The sequence below is a fragment of the Nelumbo lutea genome, chromosome 3, assembly GCF_056320005.1.
Source record: "Nelumbo lutea isolate HS-2025 chromosome 3, American lotus-T2T, whole genome shotgun sequence".
In the NCBI taxonomy this organism is placed as follows: domain Eukaryota; kingdom Viridiplantae; phylum Streptophyta; class Magnoliopsida; order Proteales; family Nelumbonaceae; genus Nelumbo; species Nelumbo lutea.
In genome coordinates this window covers 15,955,008-15,978,897 of record NC_142686.1, presented here as the reverse complement: position 1 = coordinate 15,978,897, position 23,890 = coordinate 15,955,008, and the positions used below count along the sequence as shown (strand labels likewise).

Sequence of the window (23,890 nt, the reverse complement as noted above, 5' to 3'; positions counted from 1 at the left end):
TGGCTGACAAAGACAAACTGTGGTGCACTCATTGCCAAAACCCCGACACACCCATGATACATGTTGGGATCTTCATGGGAAGCCAAAATGGGCTCAGGATTTGAGTAAGAAGCAATGTTTAGATTTGAATAAGAAGTTAGGACAACAAGGTACAAGAAAACACACTATGGAAAACATGGCTACTCAAGAGAATCAGCCCTCCTATTATTGCTGTGACTCAGACACACACTTTGGTTCTGACCTAAGGGAGGATATTATTAATTCCTTCAGTGACCATTTAGAGTTCTATGGTAGGGCAATTCATCAGATGGATTCTCCTCCTTCCTCAACTTCATTTGCGTCTACATCAAGTAAATTTACCACAACTTTTCATGTATTGTCCCATTCCCCTGACTATTCTTGGATAATTGATTCTAGAGCATCTAGACATATGACTGGCAAGTCCTCTTATTTCCAGACCTATCACCTCCTCTTTGGAAGAGATAAGGTGAGACTAGCTGATGGATTATACTCTACCATAGCTGGCCAATGAACCATTTCTCTTCCCTTTGTCCTCACCTTGTCTAACGCTTTACATGTTCTGAAATTTCCTATTAATTTGTTCTCTGTTAGTAGTATCACTAATTCTTTAAACTGCTTAGTGACCTTTTTCCCTTCTTACTGTGTGATCCAGGATCTGGCCTTGGGGAAGACAATTGGTAGAGGACGTATGGTGGATGGGTTTTACATGTTGGAGAATAAGGCTGATCTTACTGTCACAGAGTCTAAGAGTTAGTCTAGCAAGAGTCGAGTCTATTTATGGCACAGTTGTCTTGGTCATTTATCTTTTGAGTCTTTAAAAATGGTATTTCCAGAGTTGTTTAAGTCAGTGTCAATGTCAAAACTTACTTGTCAAACTTGTCAATTAAGTAAGCATTGTAGAACTCATTTTTCTTCAAGGAATAATAAATCTGAATTTCATTTCCATATTGTTCATTCTGATGTTTGGGGCCCTCTTACTTTACCTTTGAGAGTGGCTACAAGTATTTTATTACCTTTATTGATGATGACTCCAGATATACATGGGTGTATCCCATGCGAATCAGGGATGAAGTACAAAAAATTATCCAAGATTTTCAGCGAACGGTCTTCATCCAATTTCAAACTGAAATTCAAGTTTTTCAATCCGATAGTGCCAAAGAATATTTTCATAATGATCTGACAGAGTTCTTTGCTTTGCGTGGATCACTTCACCGTAGCTCTTGTGCCCGAACACTACAACAAAATGGTGTTGTTGAAAGAAAGAACCGACACCTTCTTGAAGTGGAGGTACATTTGTGCCTGTGTTATGAGAGTTGTTTGGGATTCCCACTACAGTCCCTCCAAAGTCAAAGAGCCTATTGTTGGAGAGGTTCAAGGATTGTCTCTACTTATGTCTGATGGCAGCTATTTGTTGATCGGATTGAACAAAAATACAAAATATCTTAGATTTGAATGATTGCAACTACTTCGTACACCACTGGAGAAATAATTCATGCTTCAATAACTGCTGAAATAGGAGATAGAAGCTGATGCTGGAACTATTCTAAAATTAAAAACGTGCAATTCAACATTGCAGCAACTTAATGCCTACTTAATTGCTTAATGATGAAAAATATGCATTTGGAGTGTTTATTTCACTTTCACACCTAAAAATTTTATCATTGTTAAAAGTTGGTTATTCTTTAAGTATAGTACTGCAGGGGTACTACTCTACTTTCCTTCTTTTATTTTTTTACGTCTTGTCGCCCTAGTATAAATACTAAAAGCTGGCGCCGCCAGCATAATCTTTTGACTCTCAAATCTCTCTTCTCTCTTCTCTCTTGTATAGCATGGTGTCAGAGCAGGACTATCAGATCTGAAAGGAGAGATTGAGTGAACCTTTTTTGCATCAGACTACCAGATCTTCCTTTGCCAACTACTGTTTGGGTTATTGAAGATCCAGCTTTTTTTACAATGCACTGAAGTAACTTCTCTCCCTTCCTCTTTTTTTCTTTTTTTTTTTTTCTGGTGATCAACACCTGTTTCTTTCCTTATTTGTGGGATCGGCTGATCCCTGTGTAGGCTGTAGGTCTGTGATAACCTTTGTATGCTGCGACAGCAGCCTTTATGATGAACTTTTAGGTCAGGGAATGACCTGTACATGCTACGGCAACAACTATGTTTGATGTGTAGGTCAAGAAACGACCTGTATGTGCTGCGACATCAGCCATATTTGATTCTGTAGGTCAAGAGATTACCTATTAGTGCTATACAGCAGCTATATGTGATTCTGTATTTCAAGGGATGACCTGTTAATGCTGTAACAACACCTTTTTTGACTAAAAAGTTGAGTTTCAGAAGGAAAAAGGTGGTGTTTTTTCTTCCTTGGTGTTAGACTGCCTTTTTTTTTTTTAAGGTTTTGTGCCCACATTAAGAGATCTGAAATTGTAATCATGAGTGGTGAAGATTCTGCCACATCTGGTGTTTCCTCAATGCAGAATGGAATGAGTGGGGGTGTGGATCTATCATTTCCCATGGCTGTTATCCCCCTGGATGGCTTAGATTATTTAGAATGGTTGAGAGGAATCAAGTTATACATTATTGCAAGGGGAAAGATAGGATGTATAAATGGGAGAATTAAAGAACCTAATTCTGGGAGTGTTGAGTATGACAGATGGAACCAGGAAAACAACATGGTCATGTCCTGGCTTTTAGTGTCTATGCAACCTCAAGTGAGAAGGAACTTTACGTGGGCTAAAACGGCTTATGAGATTTGGGAACATGCAAAATCAACATTTTTCGAGCTACGTCACTATGCAAAAATCTACCAGTTATAGGCAGAATCATCCACTTGTAAACAGGGGGAGAGGAGTCTTTTTGTGTACTATTTAGACTTGACCTCCGCCTGGAAGGAGTTGGATCATTTTCAGAATGTGGACTAGAAGTGTGATGAAGATGCAAAAGCGTACAAGAAACTTGTTTCCCAACAAAGAGTGTTTGCTTTTCTCCATGGCTTGAATCCTGCATATGAATCTATAAGAGTCCAGATCCTAGGCAACAAGGGTCTTCCATCTGTCCAGGAAGTTTATGCATTAGTACAATCAAAGGAAAGTAGGAGTTTGAGGCGATGCAGTTGTGTTAGCAGCGAAAGGGAATGTTATTACAAGTGGGGGAAATATCTTTAAGAAGGGGGACTTTGATAAAAGGATGGCTGACAAAGACAAACTGTGGTGCACTCATTGCCAAAACCCCGACACACCCATGATACATGTTGGGATCTTCATGGGAAGCCAAAATGGGCTCAGGATTTGAGTAAGAAGCAATGTTTAGATTTGAATAAGAAGTTAGGACAACAAGGTACAAGAAAACACACTATGGAAAACATGGCTACTCAAGAGAATCAGCCCTCCTATTATTGCTGTGACTCAGACACACACTTTGGTTCTGACCTAAGGGAGGATATTATTAATTCCTTCAGTGACCATTTAGAGTTCTATGGTAGGGCAATTCATCAGATGGATTCTCCTCCTTCCTCAACTTCATTTGCGTCTACATCAAGTAAATTTACCACAACTTTTCATGTATTGTCCCATTCCCCTGACTATTCTTGGATAATTGATTCTAGAGCATCTAGACATATGACTGGCAAGTCCTCTTATTTCCAGACCTATCACCTCCTCTTTGGAAGAGATAAGGTGAGACTAGCTGATGGATTATACTCTACCATAGCTGGCCAATGAACCATTTCTCTTCCCTTTGTCCTCACCTTGTCTAACGCTTTACATGTTCTGAAATTTCCTATTAATTTGTTCTCTGTTAGTAGTATCACTAATTCTTTAAACTGCTTAGTGACCTTTTTCCCTTCTTACTGTGTGATCCAGGATCTGGCCTTGGGGAAGACAATTGGTAGAGGACGTATGGTGGATGGGTTTTACATGTTGGAGAATAAGGCTGATCTTACTGTCACAGAGTCTAAGAGTTAGTCTAGCAAGAGTCGAGTCTATTTATGGCACAGTTGTCTTGGTCATTTATCTTTTGAGTCTTTAAAAATGGTATTTCCAGAGTTGTTTAAGTCAGTGTCAATGTCAAAACTTACTTGTCAAACTTGTCAATTAAGTAAGCATTGTAGAACTCATTTTTCTTCAAGGAATAATAAATCTGAATTTCATTTCCATATTGTTCATTCTGATGTTTGGGGCCCTCTTACTTTACCTTTGAGAGTGGCTACAAGTATTTTATTACCTTTATTGATGATGACTCCAGATATACATGGGTGTATCCCATGCGAATCAGGGATGAAGTACAAAAAATTATCCAAGATTTTCAGCGAACGGTCTTCATCCAATTTCAAACTGAAATTCAAGTTTTTCAATCCGATAGTGCCAAAGAATATTTTCATAATGATCTGACAGAGTTCTTTGCTTTGCGTGGATCACTTCACCGTAGCTCTTGTGCCCGAACACTACAACAAAATGGTGTTGTTGAAAGAAAGAACCGACACCTTCTTGAAGTGGCCTGGGGGTTACTATTTCATACGAATGTCCTGAAACGTTTTTGTCTTGAGGCTGTCTTTTGTGCTACCTATCTCATTAATCATATGCCCTCTTGCTGGTTAGAGTGCAAAGCCCCACATCAACTTCTTTTTCCTAAAGCTCCTATTTTTTCTATTCCTCCTTGTGTGTTTGGTTGTCGTTTTTGTTCAAATCTGTCACCCACCCGTGGAAAATTGGATCCTTGTGCTATTCCTTGCATCTTCTTGGGGTACTCTCTCACTCAGAAGGGATACCAATGCTTTGATCTCATCTCTCGGAGGTATTATGTTTCTATGAATGTCTCTTTCTTTAAGAGTGAGTCTTTCTTCCCTATTTCTCCTCAGGGGGAGTGTAGGAATGAGGAGAAATTGGTTCAACTCCCTCTTCTTCCTGATCCTCCTCCCTTTCGTGTTTTCTTTTTTTGTCACAAAGGCCAACCATGTTTAAGAGCTATGGAGCACCTAGAAGTTGTACCAACAATGCCATCAAATTCTTTGGGGGCGGATCCTACCCAACCAGGTACCTTGGTTCCCATTGATGTTCCTAACCCTATTGCTATTGATACTTCTATTTCTAATGACCTTGACCTTCCTATTGCTCACTGGAAGGGTGTTAGTTCTTGCACCACTAAACACCCCATTTCCTACTTTGTTTCCTATGAGAACATTTCACCTTCATTTTGGGCCTTCCTCTCTTCCATTGACAATGTTCTTATTCCTAGGAATGTGGTAGAAGCTCTATTGGTGTCTGAATGGACAAACACTATGAATGATGAGATTAATGCTTTACATAAAAATGGCCTATGGGAACTGGTAGATCTTCTTGAGGTGAAGGAATCAGTTGGATGTAAATGGGTTTTTACAGTAAAATATAGGGTTGATGGCACGGTGGGGCAGTATAAAGCTCGTTTAGTGGCAAAGGGGTTTGCACAAGTGTATGGAGTGGATTATGCAGAAACTTTTGCACCTATTGCTAAGATGAACTCCGTTAGAGTCCTTTTCTCCTTAGTTGCTAATCTTGACTGAGACCTTCATCAACTAGATATCAAGAATGCCTTTTTGAATGGTGACCTTGAAGAGGAAGTATACATGGTACAATCCCCTGGTTTTCAGGCTCAAGGTAATGTACAAAAAGTGTGATAAGATTGGGAAGAGATTTTTATGTGATAAGATTTTCTGAAGAAACTAATAACTCCCAACAAGCCAACACAACTAGCATGAGAAAGTTTAATAGCTTTATTGCTGATTGTGAGTTAAAGGAGATCCCGCTAGTGCAAGCTCGATTTACTTGGTCTAACTTACAAGAAGTGCCCTTGTGGTCGAAGTTGGATAGGTTTATCTTTAATGTTGACTGGGAGAACTATTGGAGAAATTTGGTGTCTAGAGCTTTGCCTAGGGTGACCTCGGATTATTGTCCTATAAGAATAGATGGAAGATTTTATCAGTGGACCTAGACCCTTTAGGTTTGAAAACATGTGGCTTACCCACCCGGATTTTGTGAATAAAGTAAAATTTTGGTGGAATGAGGAATTGAGGGGGACAAAATGGAAAGGGGTAAGATTTCACAAGAAACTATAGAGGATAAGAGCCAAAATAAAAGTTTGGAGTAAGGAACATTTTGGAAGACTTAAGGAGCAAAAAGTGAATCTAATCTCTAGGATAGAAGAGTTGGATGAAAGAGAGGCTCAATCTAGAATGGAGGAGGGGGGGAGAGTTCTGAGGGGACAGTTGAAGAAGGACCTAGAAGAGGTCCTGTTGAGGGAAGAAATAAGCTGGAGGCAGAAATTGAGGCATAGATGGATTAAGGAAGGTGATGGGAATACTAAGTTTTTTTCATGATGTAGCAAATGGGAGGAGGAAAATTTTTGTCTAAGTTAGAAGTAGGGGGGAGGAATTCACTAACCGGGATGATATTGCTAGGAAGTATGTGGAACATTTCAAATCGATTTACAAAAGACCCTTGGAAGAGAGGAGGGAAATCAAAGGGATTGATTGGTCAAGGTTGGAGGAAGATCAGGTTAGGTGGTTGGAAAGAAACTTTGAGGAAGAAGAGATTAGGAAGGCGATGTTTTTGATGGACATGTCCAAAGCTCCAGGACCAGATGGTTTTACAATGGCTTTTTACCAGGATTGTTGGGAGGTGATAAAAGATGATCTTCGTGAGGTTTTTAATGAGTTCGTAGAGAAGCATATAGTCAATCGAGGCATTAATTCCACATTCTTGGCCCTAGTTCCAAACAAAGTTGATATTCTCCATTCTAAAGATTTTAGGCCAATTAGTTTGGTGACTAGTATTTATAAAATCCTGGCCAAGGTCTTGTCTTTAAGGATTAAAGAAATCCTCCCCTCCATTATTAGTTAGGCTCAAGGGGCTTTCATCCAAGGGCATCAGATAATTGATCAGATTCCGATTGCCAATGAATGTGTGGAAGAGATGAAGAGGTTCAAGCAGAGAGGCTTTGTTTGTAAGCTTGATCTGGAGAAAGCCTATGATTTGGTGGATTGGCAGTTCCTACTAAAGGTTTTGAGGAAGTGAGAGTTTGGGGAAAGATGGTGTAGTTGGATGACTGGTTGTGTTAGCTCTTGTCACTATACCATCCTAGTAAACGGGGTGGTGAGGGATTTTTTTCCAGCTAGTAGGGGAATCAGACAAGGGGACCCACTTTCACCCTTCCTCTTTACCTTGGTAGCTGATGTGTTTAGTCGAATTATCAATAGGGCTGATAGGGAAAAAGTGATAAGGGGTTGGAGAGTAGGCACAAATCGAATTCCAGTCACTCACCTTCAGTTTGCAGATGACTTGATGATCTTCTATGAGGGAGGTTTCGGTGAGAAGGTGGAAAATTTGAAAGAATTGATTACATTTTTTGAAGGAGTCTCTAATTTGAAAATTGTAGAGAAGATGGGCTGAATGGCCCATAGGCTATTTATCTTTTATGTTCTTTGCTGTAATGGGCCTTAATCTGGGCCTATCCTTTCTTATGTTATGTCTTTTTAATTTTCTACCCAACTAAGGGCTTCTCTGTAAATTACCAAAGTTTAACTTAATAAAATAGAATTAAGGGTGTAAGAGAAGTGATTATGTTCGAAAATCTCTCTCTCTGAACCCTAGTTGCCACCATCTTCTTCTTCATCTTCTCCCTTCTAGAATTCTGATTTCTGCTATTTTCTTTTGACTTTTTGCATCCTTCTAAACAGTCCTTTTCTTTCAAAGGCTATTTTTCTTCTTGGTATCAGAGCAGGCTCATTTTTCTTTCTTTTTCACCTTTTTTGTTCCATACACAGTGTGTATGGAGAACTGAATCGTATGAATAGTTAAAGACACCTTTTTCAGCCCAGTTATTAGTGGTTTCTAGAGAGAAGACTGACTTTGTTGCCCCCTTGACAGATTTAGGGGTGTTGCCCGAAACCCTAATTTTCTGGAGAAATCTGATTACGGGCCCCTCAGGGAGTTTGACCTGGGCGCTTAATGACTGAAGGCTTTCTTATTCTCCTTCTTGAAGATCGAATCAAGTGGTTTGGTGTTCTGTGAAGTCTACAAGGAGTGGCTGAATTTTCTCTATTTCTCCCAGCTTCCAGGTGTGACACAGATTTCTGGTACGACTGCATAGAGGTTGGCTCATAACACAGTTTTTGTTTTGTCTTCATTTGGTGTTTTTCGAAGTTACTTGAAATCTTTTTTGAGGTGTTTAAGAAGTTGAACCCATTAGACATTGAAAACAAACATGTTGCTGAATACATACAGGTTCCGGGAGCCTCTGTAGACTATCTACTGGTTGTGACCACAGGCAAGCTGGATGGAACTAATTATCTAGCTTGGTCATAAAAATTCATATTTGTAGTAGGCGCAAATGGGGTTTTATCTTCGAGAGCAAAAAGGCTCCTCCAGAAGATGATCCATCATATGAAAAGTGGATGCAAGAAAATTATACTGTTATTGTATGGATTGTGAACTGAATGCAACCACAGATTAGTCAGCACTATTTGTGGATGAATTCAGCAAAGGAAATTTGGGATAGTGTTGCTGAAGCATATTCCCAAAAATTAAATGTGGCTAGGGTTTACAAGCTGAGAAGTGATGTGAAGAATTCGAGACAGGGGGAGAAACCATTAGCTGTATACTTCTCAACACTGAAGTCTTTATTGGCAAAAAATAGATTTGATAGAAGTTGTAGCCTGAGACACCACTAAGGATGCTAAGACCTATAGAAAATTGGTTGAGAGAAACAGGTTATTTGAGTTCTTGACAGGGCTAAATCCAGAGTACGACATTACAAAGCAAAATATTTTATCCAAGGATAGTGTCTCACTGTCTCAAGCATATGCCTTGGTAAGTAGTGAAGAAAGCAGAAGACTTGCCCAAGTCCAAGGGGCTGGTCCAAATGATCACTTTGCTAATATGGGAGTGAAACCCAAGGGGGTTGTAGGGACTCCAAGTGGCTCAGGGAAGAAAGAGATTATCTGTGAGTACTGTAAAAAGCCAAAACACACTAAAGACAAGTGTTGGAAATTGCATCCTGAGCTCCTACTACCTTGGTTTCAGAAGAAGTCTGATAATATAAAGGCAGGAAGTGCCAATGTTGTTGTTGGTCCAGATAGTGACAGATACCAAACTGAAGAGATGTCGACTAGTGTGCAGTTAGCTGCTATGAAGGCTGAATATGAGAAGTTTGGGAGGATGATTAGTCACCTAGAGGATGTGACCTCTTCTTCCAACCCTTTAGAGAACTCAACCTCTTCTGTATTTGCTCATTCAAGTATACGGGCTTCTACTAATGATGCAACCATTTCAGGTAATCGTAGGATCCCTTAGATTATTGATTTTGGTGCTTCTGATCATATAGCCAGCCTTTCTACTTTGTTTGTTTCATATGATTTACTTCCTGGACGTGACAAAATCACCCTAGCCGATGGCTCTCTTGCCCCTATCTCTGGCAAGGGAACCATCAAGGTTACAAACTCCTTGGTTATTCCTTTTGCTCTTCATGTATGTAGACTAAATACAAACCTGTTATCTGTAAGTAGCCTAACTAAGTCATTAAACTGTTGTGTAACATTCTTCCCTTCCTATTGTGTTTTTCAGGATCTGGAGTCTCAGAAGGTGATTGGGAGTGGCCGTGAGGCGAATGGAATATACCTGCTAGATACTCCTGGACAGTGCCATGAACAACTCGGAAAAGCTGTTTTTGGGGTCTACATCTACAGAGTCTATCAGTCGAGTCATGTTATGTCATTTTCGTTTGGGTCATCTTTCTTTTTCTGCATTGAGTCATTTATTCCCAGAACTGTTTAAGGGAATTAGTTTGTCCAGTCTTCATTGTGAGTCTTGTGAACTGTCAAAACATTGTAGAAACAGTTATCCTTTGAGTAATAAAAGATATTCTTCTCCTTTTAATATTGTGCACTCTGATGTGTGGGGGCCTTACCATTTACCCTCTATGGGTGGATACAAATATTTTATCTTGTTCATTGATGATTTTTCCCGGTTCACTTGGATATTTTTGATGAAATCCCGTGATGAAGTTCCCAGACTTGTGAGGCAATTCCATGAATTTGTCCTAACCCAGTTTGATACCAGTATTAAAATTTTCAGATCCGACAATGCAAAAGAATATTTTGAGAAAAACTTGTCCTACTATCTCACTGATTTAGGGGTTTTTCATCAAAGCTCCTGTGTTAGGACCGTAGAACAGAATGGAGTTGTTGAAAGGAAAAATAGACATTTTGTTGAAGTTGCAAGCAATATCCTATTTGCCTTACATGTCCCTACAAAGTTTTGGGGTGATGCTGTTTTCACTGTTACCTACCTTATAAACAGTATGTCATCCAGGGTTTTAGGTTTTAAGTCTCCTTAAGCCTCCTCCATCCGGACAATGATCTTTTCCCTATTCCTCTTCGTGTCTTTGGCTGCACCTGTTATGTACATATTCCAAGTGTCCAAAGACATAAATTTGAACCAAAAGCCCACAAGTGTGTCTTCCTTGGTTATTCCCCCACACAGAAGGGTTACTGTTGTTTTGATTCGAAAATTGGCACTCAGTATGTCTCAATGGATGTCACATTTTATGATCTTTCTTTCTTTTATGATTCCTCTCTAGAGAGACATTGTCCAAAGGGGGAGGATTTGTCACATGTGTTTGCTCTTCCTCTTCCTGTCCCAGTTGAGTCTTTTGATGAGTCTATTCCTCCTTCAAATGAATCATGGGAAGATCAGTCACTTCACTCTGATTCCAGTGTTCCTATTCCTACCCCTTTACCTCCTTGCCCTCTTTTTAATCCCAGGATGTATCAAAGGCAAATAACCAAAAATGGGCAGGTTGTTTCCCCTACCACACATGTGCCTCATGCACTTCCAGTCACAGATGAGACAACAGGTATTGTTACAGCTCCTTTGGTGCCATCCTTCCCAGACCTTGATATCTCTATTGCTATTAGAAAAGGAAAAAGGAAGTGTACTACACATTGCATTTCTAACCCAATTCACAGGTCTGTGTCAGAAGCTCTTAATATTCCGGAATGGAGGGATGCTATGAGAACAGAGATTGATGCCCTACACAAGAATGACACTTGGGAAGTGGTTGATTTGCCTAAAGGGAAGGACCCAGTAGGATGTAAGTGGGTCTTTACTATAAAATATCATGCTGATGGCACCATTGAAAGGTACAAGGCTAGGCTGGTTGCAAAAGGCTATGCTCAGACATATGGGATTGATTATCTAGAGACCTTTGCCCCTATTGCCAAGATGATTTCTGTGAGAGTTTTGTTATCTTTGGTTGCACACTTAGATCGGCCACTTTATCAACTGGATCTAAAGAATGCATTTCTGAATGGAGAGTTACATGAGGAGGTCTTTATGTCTCTTCTCTAGGGATGTATGAAACAAATATGAAAGGAAAGGTCTATAGGCTGAAGAAATATCTTTATGGACTCAAATAGTCCCCAAGGGCATGGTTTGAAAGGTTTAGGGCTGCCCTTGTTAGCTTTGGCTATGTACAGACACAGTCTGATCATACACTCTTTGTGAAGAGGAGAGGATTATTGGCTCTTGGTTGTTTACCTGATTGTGTATGTTGATGATATTGTTGTGACTAGTAATGATGTCTCTGGAATTAATGATCTCAAATCTTTCCTTCATACAGAGTTTGAGATCAAAGATCTAGGGGAGTTGAGATACTTTCTTGGCATAGAAGTTGCTAGATCCAAGGATGGGATTATTATCTCTCAGAGGAAGTATGTTCTTGATTTGCTCACTGAAACAGGGAAGATGGGTGCTAGACTAGTTGCTACTCCTATTGATATGAGCCATAAACTCTCTGCTTCAGATGGAATATTGCTAGAGGACAAGGGAGTCTTCTAGAGACTACTTGGAAAACTTCTTTATCTATGCATGACTCGGCCAGACATTGCATATGCTGTCAGCTGCATCAGTCAGTTCATGCATGCCCCCAGGGATACTCCTATGGTAGCAACAGAGCAGATTCTGTGTTATTTGAATGGCTCCCCTGAAAAGGGAATTCTATTTGCCAAGCATGGCCATATGAAACTTGAAGCTTACACAGATGCTGACTTGGTTGGAAACATTGATGGCAGAAGATCTACCTCTGGGTACTGTAGCTTGGTGGTTGGTAACATTGTCTCTTGGAGAAGCAAGAAACAATCTGTTGTTGCTCGATCTTTAGCCGAAGTTGAATACTGAGCCATGGCACATGGAGTTTCTGAACTATTGTGGCTTAAATCATTGAGCATGATAAGCCATTGATGTTATATTGTGATAATCAGGCTGCGCCATCAACATTGCTCACAACCTTGTGCAACATGACAGAACTAAGCATATTGAAGTTGACAGACACTTCATCCGAGAAAGAGTGGCTTCTGGTGAAGTGTGTCTACTTTTCGTCACCTCTGAAAGACAGTTAGCAGATTTCCTCACCAAGGGCATTCCCAAGGCTAAACTTCAGCATGATACTGGCAAACTTGGCATGATTGACATCTATGCTCAGCTTGAGGGGGAGTGTAGAGAAGATGGGCCGAATGGCCCATAGGCTGTTTATCTTTTATGTTCTTTGCTGTAATGGGCCTTAATCTGGGCCTATCCTTTCTTATGTTGTCTTTTTAATTTTCTGCCCAACTAAGGGCTTCTCTGTAAATTACCAAAGTTTAACTTAATAAAATAGAATTAAGGGTGTAAGAGAAGTGATTATGTTCGAAAATCTCTCTCTCTGAACCCTAGTTGCCATCATCTTCTTCTTCATCTTCTCCCTTCTAGAATTTTGATTTCTGTTATTTTCTTTTGACTTTTTGTATCTTTCTAAACAGTCCTTTTCTCTCAAAGGCTATTTTTCTTCTAAAATCAATCTAGGAAAAAGCTGCATAGCTGGAGTAAATTTAGTTTTTGAGGAGGTTGAGGCGATTGCAGGCTGTCTTGAGTGCTCCATTTCCTCCTGGCCTTTGTCTTACTTAGGGCTTCCGTTAGGAGCAAACCCTAGGGAGAATAGGTTCTGGACCCCTGTCTTGGAGAAGTTAGAAAAGAGACTAGTTGTTTGGAAGAAAAATTATATCTCTTTGGGTGGGAGGATTACTTTGATAAAAGCTACCTTCATGAATCTACCCACCTATTATGTCTCTGTCTTTAGGATACCGTCTAGGGAAGCGAAGAAGTTGGAAAATTTGATGAGAGATTTTCTGTGGGAACCGGGAGAAGGTAAAAAAGACCATTTAATTAAGTGGGGGGTTGTGGGTAGAAGCAAAGAGGAGGGAGGATTAGGGCTCGGGAATGTGCTTAAAAAGAACTCAACTTTGTTAGGGAAGTGGTTGTGGAGATGGCCTTTGGAGCGGGATAGACTCTGGCACGAAGTAGTGAAGAGTATTCATGGATGTTCAGAGAGTGGTTGGGATGCTGGTGCATCAAGGAGGGCTAACTTAGCCACACCTTGGAAAGCAATTCACAAAGTTCTTCCATAGTTCCTTAGCTGTGTCAGGTATGATGCTTGTTCAGGTAATTCTATTCAGTTTTGGGAGGACATTTGGGTTGGAGATCTCCCTTTGAAAGACATTTTTCCTTCATTGTACTCAGTTTCCTTGTATAAAAATGAGGTGATCTCAAAATTCATTCCGTCGAATTTATCGTTACCAACTTTGTCTTGGGATTTTGGTTTCCGTAGAGGATTAAGGGATGAGGAAATTGAGTGTTTATCTACTCTTCTATGTCTCCTTGATAAGGTTTGGTTGGATCCCTCGAAACCTGATAAAAGGATTTGGGCCATTCACCCCAAAGGGTCTTTTTCTTGTGGTTCCTTTTTCAAGTTCCTCTGCCAATCTCCCTCTCATCAGACTTTCCCTTTCAAAGAAGTTTGGTGTAGGCTGGTCCCCCCCAAGGTTATGGCTTTGTGTTGGGAAGTGTGGCATGGTAAAGTAAACACGATGGACAACCTACAAAAGAGAAGACCTGTCCTTTGTCTTTCACCAAACTGGTGCATTCTTTGCAGATCTCATGGTGAGGATGTAATCATCTATTTTTATCTTGTAGTATCACTACAGAGGCTTGGCTTCTATCTTTGTTTGGGTCTAGTTGGGATATGCCAGCAGAAGTAAGCACAATCTTTAACCCTTCTTTCTTCTCTTGGCCCCATAAAAGAGGAAGGAAAATGTGGAGATGCTCACGAGCAGCATTGTTATGGACAGTATGGGAAGAAAGGAAAGCCAAAATCTTCCAAGAAAAAGGAAGAAGCAGTCAAACCTTAAAGGACTGCATTTTGTCCAGGTTTTTACATTGGTTAAAGACTCTAGAATTATTTAACCATTTTACTTTTGCTGATTGTTGGAAGGATTGGAAGTTGGTAGCAAGTTGTTCCTCCTACAAGGGAAGGGCAATGACTAGCTGGGTCCCCCCTCCTCTTGGTTCTTTGAAGCTGAATTTTGATGGGAGTAGGCAGGGTAACCTGGGTCCCTCTGGGATGGGAGGTGTACTGAGGAATGAGGCTGGAGAGGTTGTCTTAATCTACTCTGGCCCTTTAGGAGTTGGAACTCTATTCGGGCAGAACTGCTAGCTGCAATACAAGGAATACTTCTTGCAAAAGAAGTGGGCATGGAGCAGCCTCTGATTGAAGGAGACTCTAAGACAGTGGTGGACTGGTTAAATGATCCGGAGGATGTCACTTGGGGCTACAAAAATGAGTTAAAGAAATTCAAATGGTTGACAAGAAATATGTCTATAATAGTACAATGGGTTGGGAGATCAGCTATTGCTTTTGTTGATGTCTTGGCAAAACAAGGGATAAATAGGGAAACATTGTTCTGGGCACAATTGTAACTATTGTTTTAATTTCAACATTCATGTTTTCTATGTTGTAGTTTGTGTATTTTCTGTTTGGAGAGGCTGCTCCTCACTTCTTAGGGGATCTTCTTGTATCTGTTCATTATTTTAATGGAATTGATGTTATTTATAAAAAAAAAAAAATCACCGAGAGGGATTGGTTCAGCAGGTTTCATGTAGCAGTTCAGCAAAGAGGATACAAGCAGTATCAATCTTGGGATTGAAGTGGCCCGCTCACAAAAGGGTATCTTCATTTCCCAAAGAAAGTATGTCCTAGATCTACTCCAGGATACAGGAAAATTGGGAGTGAATCCTATTGATCCTAATCACAAATTAGGTGACTGCCAAGGTGAACCCATCGAGGATGTGAAATAGTTTCAGAGACTTGTAGGAAGATTATTATATCTTTCTATGACTCGACCAGACATTGCTTATGTAGTGGGTGTTCTTAGCCAGTTTATGCATGCCCCTAAGACTACCCACCTTGAACCAGCAGAAAGAGTTCTCATATATCTTAAGAAGTTTCCAGGTGCAGGCTTATTATCTCAAAAGTACAGGCATTTGAAAGTTGAAGTGTATACCAATGCAGATTGGGTAGGATCCCTAAATGATAGGAAGTCGACCAACGGCTACTGTACCTTTGTGGGAGGGAACCTAGTTACCCGGAGAAGGAAAAAGCAGAATGTGGTAGCTAGGTCTAGTGCTGAAGTTGCATATAGAGCAATGTCTCATGGAGTGGCTGAAATTATGTGGCTAAAAAAATTGTTGAGTGTGTTGGGTTTTTCAGTTGATGGACCTATGATTCTATTCTGTGATAACAAAGCAGCCATAAACATTGCTGCTACTCCAGTGCTGCATGATAGAACTAAATACATCGAAGTCAACAAACATTTTATCAGAGAAAAGGTCGTCACAGGGGAAGTGTGTAACCCTTATGTGAGCTCTAAAGACCAACTTGCAGACATCTTCACAAAAGGGTTACATCACTCACGACATCATGATTTATGTGACAAGTTGGGCATGATTGACATGTCCCAAATCCCAACTTGAGGGGGATCCAGGGAGTGTTAAAAGTTGGTTATTCTTTAAGTATGGTACTGTAGGGGTACTATTGTACTTTCCTTCTTTTTTTTTATGTCTTGTCGCCCTAGTATAAATACTAAAAGCTGGCACCGCCAGCATAATCTTTTGGCTCTCAAATCTCTCTTCTCTCTTCTTTCCTCTCTCTTCTATCTTCCTCTCTTCTTTTCTCCTGTATAACATTCATATACTAATAATGGCCCTGGATTTAAGCCATTCTTAAGTTAGGAATCTTCTCAGTATTCCACTTTCAGCGTCTATTTCAGAAGTTATCAAATGACCCCTTAGAATGACAATGGGAATGGTTAAACTAAAAGGATTCTTTCCTGTCAACACATCATCAGCATCTGAAGCTCAGTTGAGAAGATGGACATGATCTATTATTTTGAATTTGGATAGGCCTTGACATATCTCTCTCTATGCTTTTTACTTGTGTATTTAAACTTAAAACAATCATAAGATCCAACACTCATACTGAATCATTGAAATTGATGTTTCTGTTTTGATGACTAAACTGGTGAATTTGGCTTTTGCAATTTCTAATACAGACCCATAGCCTGTAACATTTGATTTTCTACTTAGAAAAGCAAATGTACCTAGTCTTCAAAAATAATTATATAAGGATTTTCTTATAAAGAAGAAAAGATGATTTACTTGGTTATGTCTTTTAGGCAATAGAATGCAACATTTTTGGAGTTAATTTGTTATTTTCCACTGTGAAAGTGAGACCTGGAATAATTGGATAATGGACTATCATACATTTTGATTTTTGAGAGCCAAATCCCCCTTCCTCTTGGATGTAAAAATTATAAAATATGTTTTGTTTTGAGAATTGTTTACAGATTCCAAAAATTATAAAATACGATCCATAAAGCTGCTGATCCAGAAGAAAAAAAAGTGAGCCATTAAGCTGGTTTCTTGGGGGACTAGCATACTGATAATATTTACTGCAGGTTGGAGAGGCGTTGCCAGTAAGTGATGCTTCCATGGATGCAGTTGTTGGGACACTTGTATTATGTTCTGTCAAAGATGTTAAACTAACGCTTGAAGGTATTTAAGTTTCTGTTCTGTCATTGGGACATTTGTATTAGTTTCTGTTCTGTCGAACCCCCCCCCCCCCCCAAAAAAAAAAAAAAAAAAAAAAAAAAAGAAACAAAAGATCACTTTTGAAGGTATTTAAGTTTGTTGGATCTCTATTATTCCTTTTATTTTTTTTCCTCCTTGTGGTCGGTTTACCAGCTTGAAACATATCTTGGAAACTTTCATTTAGTTAGGGCCTTTTATCTCACTTGACTTGCACTTCATTATCAAATACAAGTTTTAGGTTTTCAAAATTTTGCAGACAAACTTATACTCTTATTCTACCACTTGGTGTTGTCAAATTTTTGGTCAGATTTTTGCAGAGTCATTAAGTTGGCTTCTCTCGTTATAAAGGAACCCTAGTTAGTTCTTTATCGCGAAGAGTGCCATGATCAAGACTATAATGTATTTTGATCGCTGTATGTATCAGTGCAACTTAATATTTATGGAAGTGAACTCATTTGCAAGATACTGCTGCAATATACCTGAAGTGAACTCATTTGCAAGATGAATTCTTTTCATTAAGAATGTAGAGGCTTTAAGATTCAAAGCTTAATAATGCTTTCTTGTATTATTGCAACTAGAGATTAAAAGGGTACTGAAACCGGGTGGTCTCTATGTATTTATGGAGCACGTGGCTGCACAAGGTATTATTTAAACTGATACAGATCTCTTTCTTTCTTTTTTTTTTTAATTTTGCAGTATGATGATGTAGTTGATCTTGGTATATATGGGTTTGTTTTGGTTGTGCAGATGGCACATTGCTAAGATTCGCACAAGGTCTTCTGGATCCTTTGCAACAGATAGTAGCTGATGGGTGTCATCTCACGAGGGACACAGGAAAACTTATTTCTGAAACTGGATTTTCAGATGTTAACATTAACACGACTCTATTATCTACCTTCTCCCTCATACGCCCACACATATATGGAATAGCAAGTAAATAACATCAAATAATGATTGTGATGCCTCGTGCAATTCATTTCTGTACCCTTTTTTGTTGAAGATTGATTTGCCAATTAGTAGTTCCAGACTTCCAGTGAAATCTGTAATTAAAGGGAAAATCTATGATGCGGAAAAAGATATGGTATGGAAAGAGTTTTTGACCAATTAAAACCCACCCGTGAAGTATATGCTGGACTCGTATTTCTGGAATTTGATGTGATGCATCTTGGTCTTTTTTTTTGGCCTCATGGGGCTAAACAACTCTGCCAACCCTGGTGGAAGCGGGATTTGATCCCAGGCCTATGCCACAAGGAGGCAGAGATCCTACCAATTAAGCCACCATCTTGGTCTTTAAACTTAGATTTTCAAGATTCCTTGCTTGAAAGAACGTTTTGCTTTTTTATTTGGAAGGGTGCAAATCGGGTGGGTTGGTCCGAGTTTAAGCTCAATTGAGGCCCAACTCCTAACTGTTCAATTCGAGCCCAGTCCACAAAAAATTGATACATTCGGATTGGGCTCAGGTTAGTCGATCAGCCTACACTTAGAACCCATTTGTGAGGGCTTCTGAGTTAGAGGTGAGATGCTGGTTGAGCACCTGTGATTCGAAGAAGCTATCTGGAATAGCTTCCTATTTTAGTCGAGTTTTTAGTGTCCAAGACACAGTGATCAGTTTCTCGGATTTTCACCGAACATAGCATTCCCGTGTGGGACCCTAGCTTGGAATGCCAGAAGTCGCATCCCTTGAGCCCTCTCAAACGGGCACATGAATGTGTTTTTTTATATATACATGTATGTTTATCAAAAAAATATGCAAATATGAATGTATGCATTGCAAATATGTGTCTATATATGTATACATGCGTATAGTTGGGCCAAGTTTAAATTGGACAAATGTTGGACTAGGTTGTTATGAGGTTGAACCGTGTTTTGCTAGTTTGAGGATAGAGAATCCAAATCCATCCTATGTAAAATTACAGCTTGGGGTTGGATCCATGCAAGTTGCACCCCTAGTATTTGCAATTGTTGGTGGAATGCGTTGAGAACAATGGTTTTTCTCAATTCTATTTGATTAAAGTATTTTTTGTTCTCCGGTTCGTTGCAATGTAGTTATTTATTTTGATGCATATTAACATGATATCCAGACCCGTCCGGATCTCCTTCCTACAATCCTTACTTACAAAACATTACAACTGCACATGGGGAACATTTCCCATGAATGACAGAGTTGAGATCTTCTACCAAGGAAACTACCAACTTCATCTAACACCACACATCTCATTATGTAACGGAGACCCACCATAAAAGTGGGACCTGCCACGTATGAGATGTGCGGTGAGAGATTATGTTAGTAGAGGGTTGGAACTATGGTAGTAGTTTTTATTGGGATGAGATCCAAATTCAAGAATTTGCGCTCTAGATCTGCTTCTCATAAAATATTTCCACATCCTTACCCACATAACACTACATCACATCAGTGCCCTACATGCACATCTTGGCATGCATTAGAAACATCTCTTGTACTTGTCATTGGGAGATGTTCCCAAGACAAGGTGGAGATGTGCATACTTCTACTTTTTCATAGTGGATGTTTAAGCCACCTCATTTAACACTCGAAGAATTTCAACAAAACAAGGTGTGGTTGAATCATCCATCATGAAAAAAACGGAAGTATCCTGGACATAGCAATTTTTTTCCCATTGTGAACTCACACAAAAGAGATATTCCCAATGCACTATTGTAATGTCTTATGTCTTGTGGAAAGACATGTGGGAATTGAGTGATGCAAGCCCAAGAGTTTGTGAGTTTGGGGATAGGAGATCTGTGCATCCAAAAATATACACCGAAAACTGATGGTGCGCGAACTGGATGCTCCTAGCTGTAGGGCAGCTCGGACGTCTGTTGACAAATAGATAACTCGAACTACAAAGAGAAAAAGGGGATCAGAGAACCCTGGGTGGTTAACCGGGTGAGGTTGCTTCGATGTTTAAGTCAATAACTGTGAGTTGAGATCTAGAATGCACTTAATCGCGCATCCTCCTGTGCCACTGGGGCTAGTGCCTTTATATAGGCATTGTTTGGTGTGGGCTTCACGCACCGCATCCGAGATTTCTGGGAGATCGCCTAACCGGTCCAAGATCCCTGGAGGTAACCACCATGCACGTTGACCACCCTCCGAAACGTTTGATATGTAGGCCAACTTCCGAGAAATATGGGAGTGTTGGGGTATGCATGTTGAATTGTCGACGAGCACGTCTCGTAGGTCACCACCGGGACCTAAGTCAGGCCGGCATGCCCTCGAGAGAGGTCGCTCCTCGCGTCGAGGTCACTTCGGCCAGTGATGAGGTGCTTCTAGCCGACCTGAGTTGTGGTCGAGGTTGCCAGGTTGGCATTGAAGGCAGGTCGCCAGGTCAGGGCGAAGAGAAACCCTGATCTGGGACTCCAAGTCATTGATTAGGTGGTGTCCATTTGTCATCTAGTTGTTCCAAGATGCCATGTGTCACAATGTCATTGGAGGGCCAAATCTGCCCACATCAATCGCCCCTACTCCCGAGCTAAAAGTAGCTCGATAAAGGGAGTAGATCGCTCCTTTTGGCCTGGAATGATTGATTCGATAAGCTCGTAGTCATAAGCGATAGTCCATTTTGCTTCTTAGGTTGGAAGAGTCCAAGTGTTTGCAACCTTATGTAGGACCTCGCCATCTTGATTATCAGGGCACGAGAGCGAATTCATCTGCTCAACGAGAGGTGAAGCAAGTACCCCAAGGAGATCTACCTTATTAGGGATGTGACCATCAAGGGGTTCTGCAATTCGGCTAAGTACCTCAAGAGCGAAGCTCATCATACCGTCCTCAAGAAGTGGTTCTAACTGCGTGATTGCTTTATTAGGTCACTCCACCTAGGTAGACTTCGACGCAGTGTCACTCGAACTGGTTCTCAAAAGAATAGCCAGTGAGTTCGACGCGGAGCCTGAAACCGAAGTGAAGAGATCGAGCAAGTTTACATCCGTCATGGTGTTGAGAGCGAACTAGTCTTTCCTTTGTTCTCTTTCTTGTGCTGAATGCGAATTGCTTTTTATTTCACCCGTGCAAAAGAGGTGACTAGGTCTTATGTGGTGCCGAGGTCTTTTATCAGCTCGACACCCTAACCCTTAGGCTCTAGGAGTGGCTAGCGGTCCACTCTCCTTATCCTTGATTTTGCCCATGCTGAAGAGGTGATTGGGTCTTATGTGGTGCCAAGGTCTTTTACCAGCTCGGCACCTTAGCCTTTAGGCTCTAGGAGTGACTCATAGTCCACTCCCCATAATATTATTTAGCCAACGTGCGATCTGACCTCTCCGCCTATGCGGGTGGTCATTCTCTAGTAACTTATCATATGGCAGCTTCTACGTCATCCCATGGGATTATCTTCTTAGGTGAGTGGTTGCGAGACCACAATGTACATGTTTTGCCCCCCTTGTGAGGGTTATTGATACATAAAGTTGTTATCAGTGTGAGTCGGCAATTCGGGGCCACGGATGCACTACATCAGCCTCATAGTGACGCCGGTCATCCACTCCTATAAGAAGTCACTAGGAGCTTGACCTGCGAGGGCAGAACTATTGACTTTAGGTCGCCATTTCGCACGGGAGCCTTGGAAGGCTTGACCTGCAAGGGCGTCCATGCAGTCCGTTGATTGCCGACTCCCGTGGGAGCCACGAAGAGCTCGACTTGTAGAGGTAACCTCGTGAAATGGGGTTATGAGACCTTGTCCTAGCTAACTGCTGTTGAGGATGAGTTGAGGTCGTTCTGTTGTTGTCTACATTGGGCTCCTCCCATGCTCGGATCTATAAATTCATGCTTCATCTCATAGAACTGCCATGCTTCAATCCTGGCGAGAACCGCTAATGGCTCTACCGTGGGGAGAGGGGCGTTCATGCACGATGCGGTGTATTTATTTGGGGCACTGGGAATGCTGGGTTCGGCCTGAACTTGTCTAATTGTGACATGAGAGTTCTCAAGGTTCATCACAGATGTTCTTGCCCCCTAGTAATTGATATTCGTTCTATACGTTGGTATTGCTAAAAAATGCTTTTTAGTTCATAAAAAAATTGAAATTAGAAAGTGAGAACTTAAAATTTTAAAAGGTGTAATCTTAGTTTTCTGGAAGATGAGGACTTAGCTTTTTAGAAGGTGAGAACTTAACTTCTTGTAGCATTTCCCACGGATGGCGCCAATTGATGGTGCATGATTTGGATGTCCCTAGTAGTAGGGTAGCTCAGATGTCTGTTGAGAAATAGATCGCTCTAACTACAAAGAAAAAAGGGGATCAAAGAACCTGTGGTGGCTAACCCAACGAGGTCACTCCGATGCTTTAGTCAGTAACTGTGAGCTGAGAGAGCTAGAATGTACTTAATCGTGCATTCTTCTGTGTCATTGGTGTTGGCGCCTTTATATAGGCATTGTTTGGTGTGGGCTTCACGCACCACATCAAAGATTTCTGGGAGATCACCTAACCGGCCCGAAATCCCCGGAGGTAACCACCATGCACATTGACCACCCTCCAAAACATTCGGTACGTGGGCCAACTTTTGAGAAATGTGGGAGTGTCAAGATATGCATGTTGAATTTGTCGACGAGCACGTCTCGTAGGTCGCCACCATGACCTCAGTCAGGCCGGCACGCCCTCAAGGGAGGTCACTCCTTGCATCGAGGTCACTTTGGCCAGTGATGAGGTGCTATAGGTCGGCCCTGGACAAGCTGCTTCTAGCTGACCTGAGTTGTGGTCGAGGTCGCCAAGTTGACGATGAAGGTAGGTCGCCAAGTCGGGGCAAAGAGAAATCGTGATCTGGGAATCAAAATCATCGATTAGGTGGTGGTCATGTGTCATCCAGTTGTTCCAAGATGCCATATGCTACAATGTCATTGGAGTGCCAAATTCGCCCTCATTAAAACCCAAAGACAAAATGATTATAATTAGCTGCCAATGGCAATTGGTAGAGTGATACTAGATTTAGGGTCTATTTGATTTTTAGGAATAGATGCCTATTCTGATTCATATCGTTTGATTGGCATGGATGGGATTTTCATTCAAGAGTTTGTCAATAAGTAAAGAGCTCATGATAAAAAGCCCCAAACCCTAATTACAATAAAATAATATATTATTAATTAAAATAATAATAAAATAATAAAATATTAATAAAAATAATAAAATATTATTAATGTAACAATAAAATAATAATGTATTAATGGAATATTCATTAATTAATGATAAATATTAAGATATTAATTATTAAATACTAATAAAATAATAATTATTTATTCTCAAAATAATAATAAGATAATAATAAAATAATAAATAGACTAAGATAAAATAAAAAAATTTTAATCTATTCATTTTTCAATTTCAAATGAACCAAACAACAACAATAAGAATTCGATTCAGATTATTGATAATTTCAATTCTGATTTCAATCTTGTCCGCCAACCAAATAAACCCTTTAATCACACAACATAAGGTCCCAACAAACGGTTCCAATAGCCATTGCAGCTGTCCACGGCGTGTACTCTAAAGATGACTCTAAACATAAGTTAATATCGGTTCTGATGATGATATCATCATTTTTATATTATCATCGAAAGATATTCTCACGGCAAGAATATGGGGGCAGATTTGATATCTTCTCTTGCGGCCTCATATGTCTTCATCAAGAGATGTTACTAATACACAGCGGGATGTGCTGTGAGACGTTGTAGGGCGGCCTCTTGTGGGGCGGAAATGTGTGTGATCTCTCATAACATCGTCCTACGTGTACGGCAGGCATGAGGCGAGACATCTCGGCCCATGTGTACAATAGACAGGTGGTTCCATTACAGAACGCACCATGCTAAGTACAGCGTTCGCTCTGCCAGCTCGGATCTGCTACGTCTTACGTATTAAAGCTCCGTGCATCGGAAACAACTTCCC

General features: G+C 40.5%; 1 protein-coding gene across 3 annotated transcripts in view; it reads left to right on the top strand.

The window, feature by feature from the left end:
- Positions 1-18,119, top strand: part of LOC148863178 (uncharacterized) — a 46,923-nt gene extending 28,804 nt beyond the window's left edge. Inside the window, exons 4-6 of one of the 3 annotated variants that reach the window (XR_016109675.1) lie at positions 16,877-16,973; positions 17,317-17,650; positions 17,757-18,119. Coding sequence is in view for 2 of the 3 variants with exons in the window: in XM_088976882.1 (XP_088833008.1) it covers positions 16,877-16,973; positions 17,588-17,650; positions 17,757-17,950 (354 nt within the window). In the remaining variant the exon portion in view is untranslated. Of the gene's footprint in view, positions 1-9,614; positions 9,927-16,876; positions 16,974-17,316; positions 17,651-17,756 lie in introns of those variants that run through there. The other 2 variants (XM_088976882.1, XM_088976883.1) reach the window with 2 other exon arrangements.
- Positions 18,120-23,890: the final 5,771 nt, after the last annotated feature.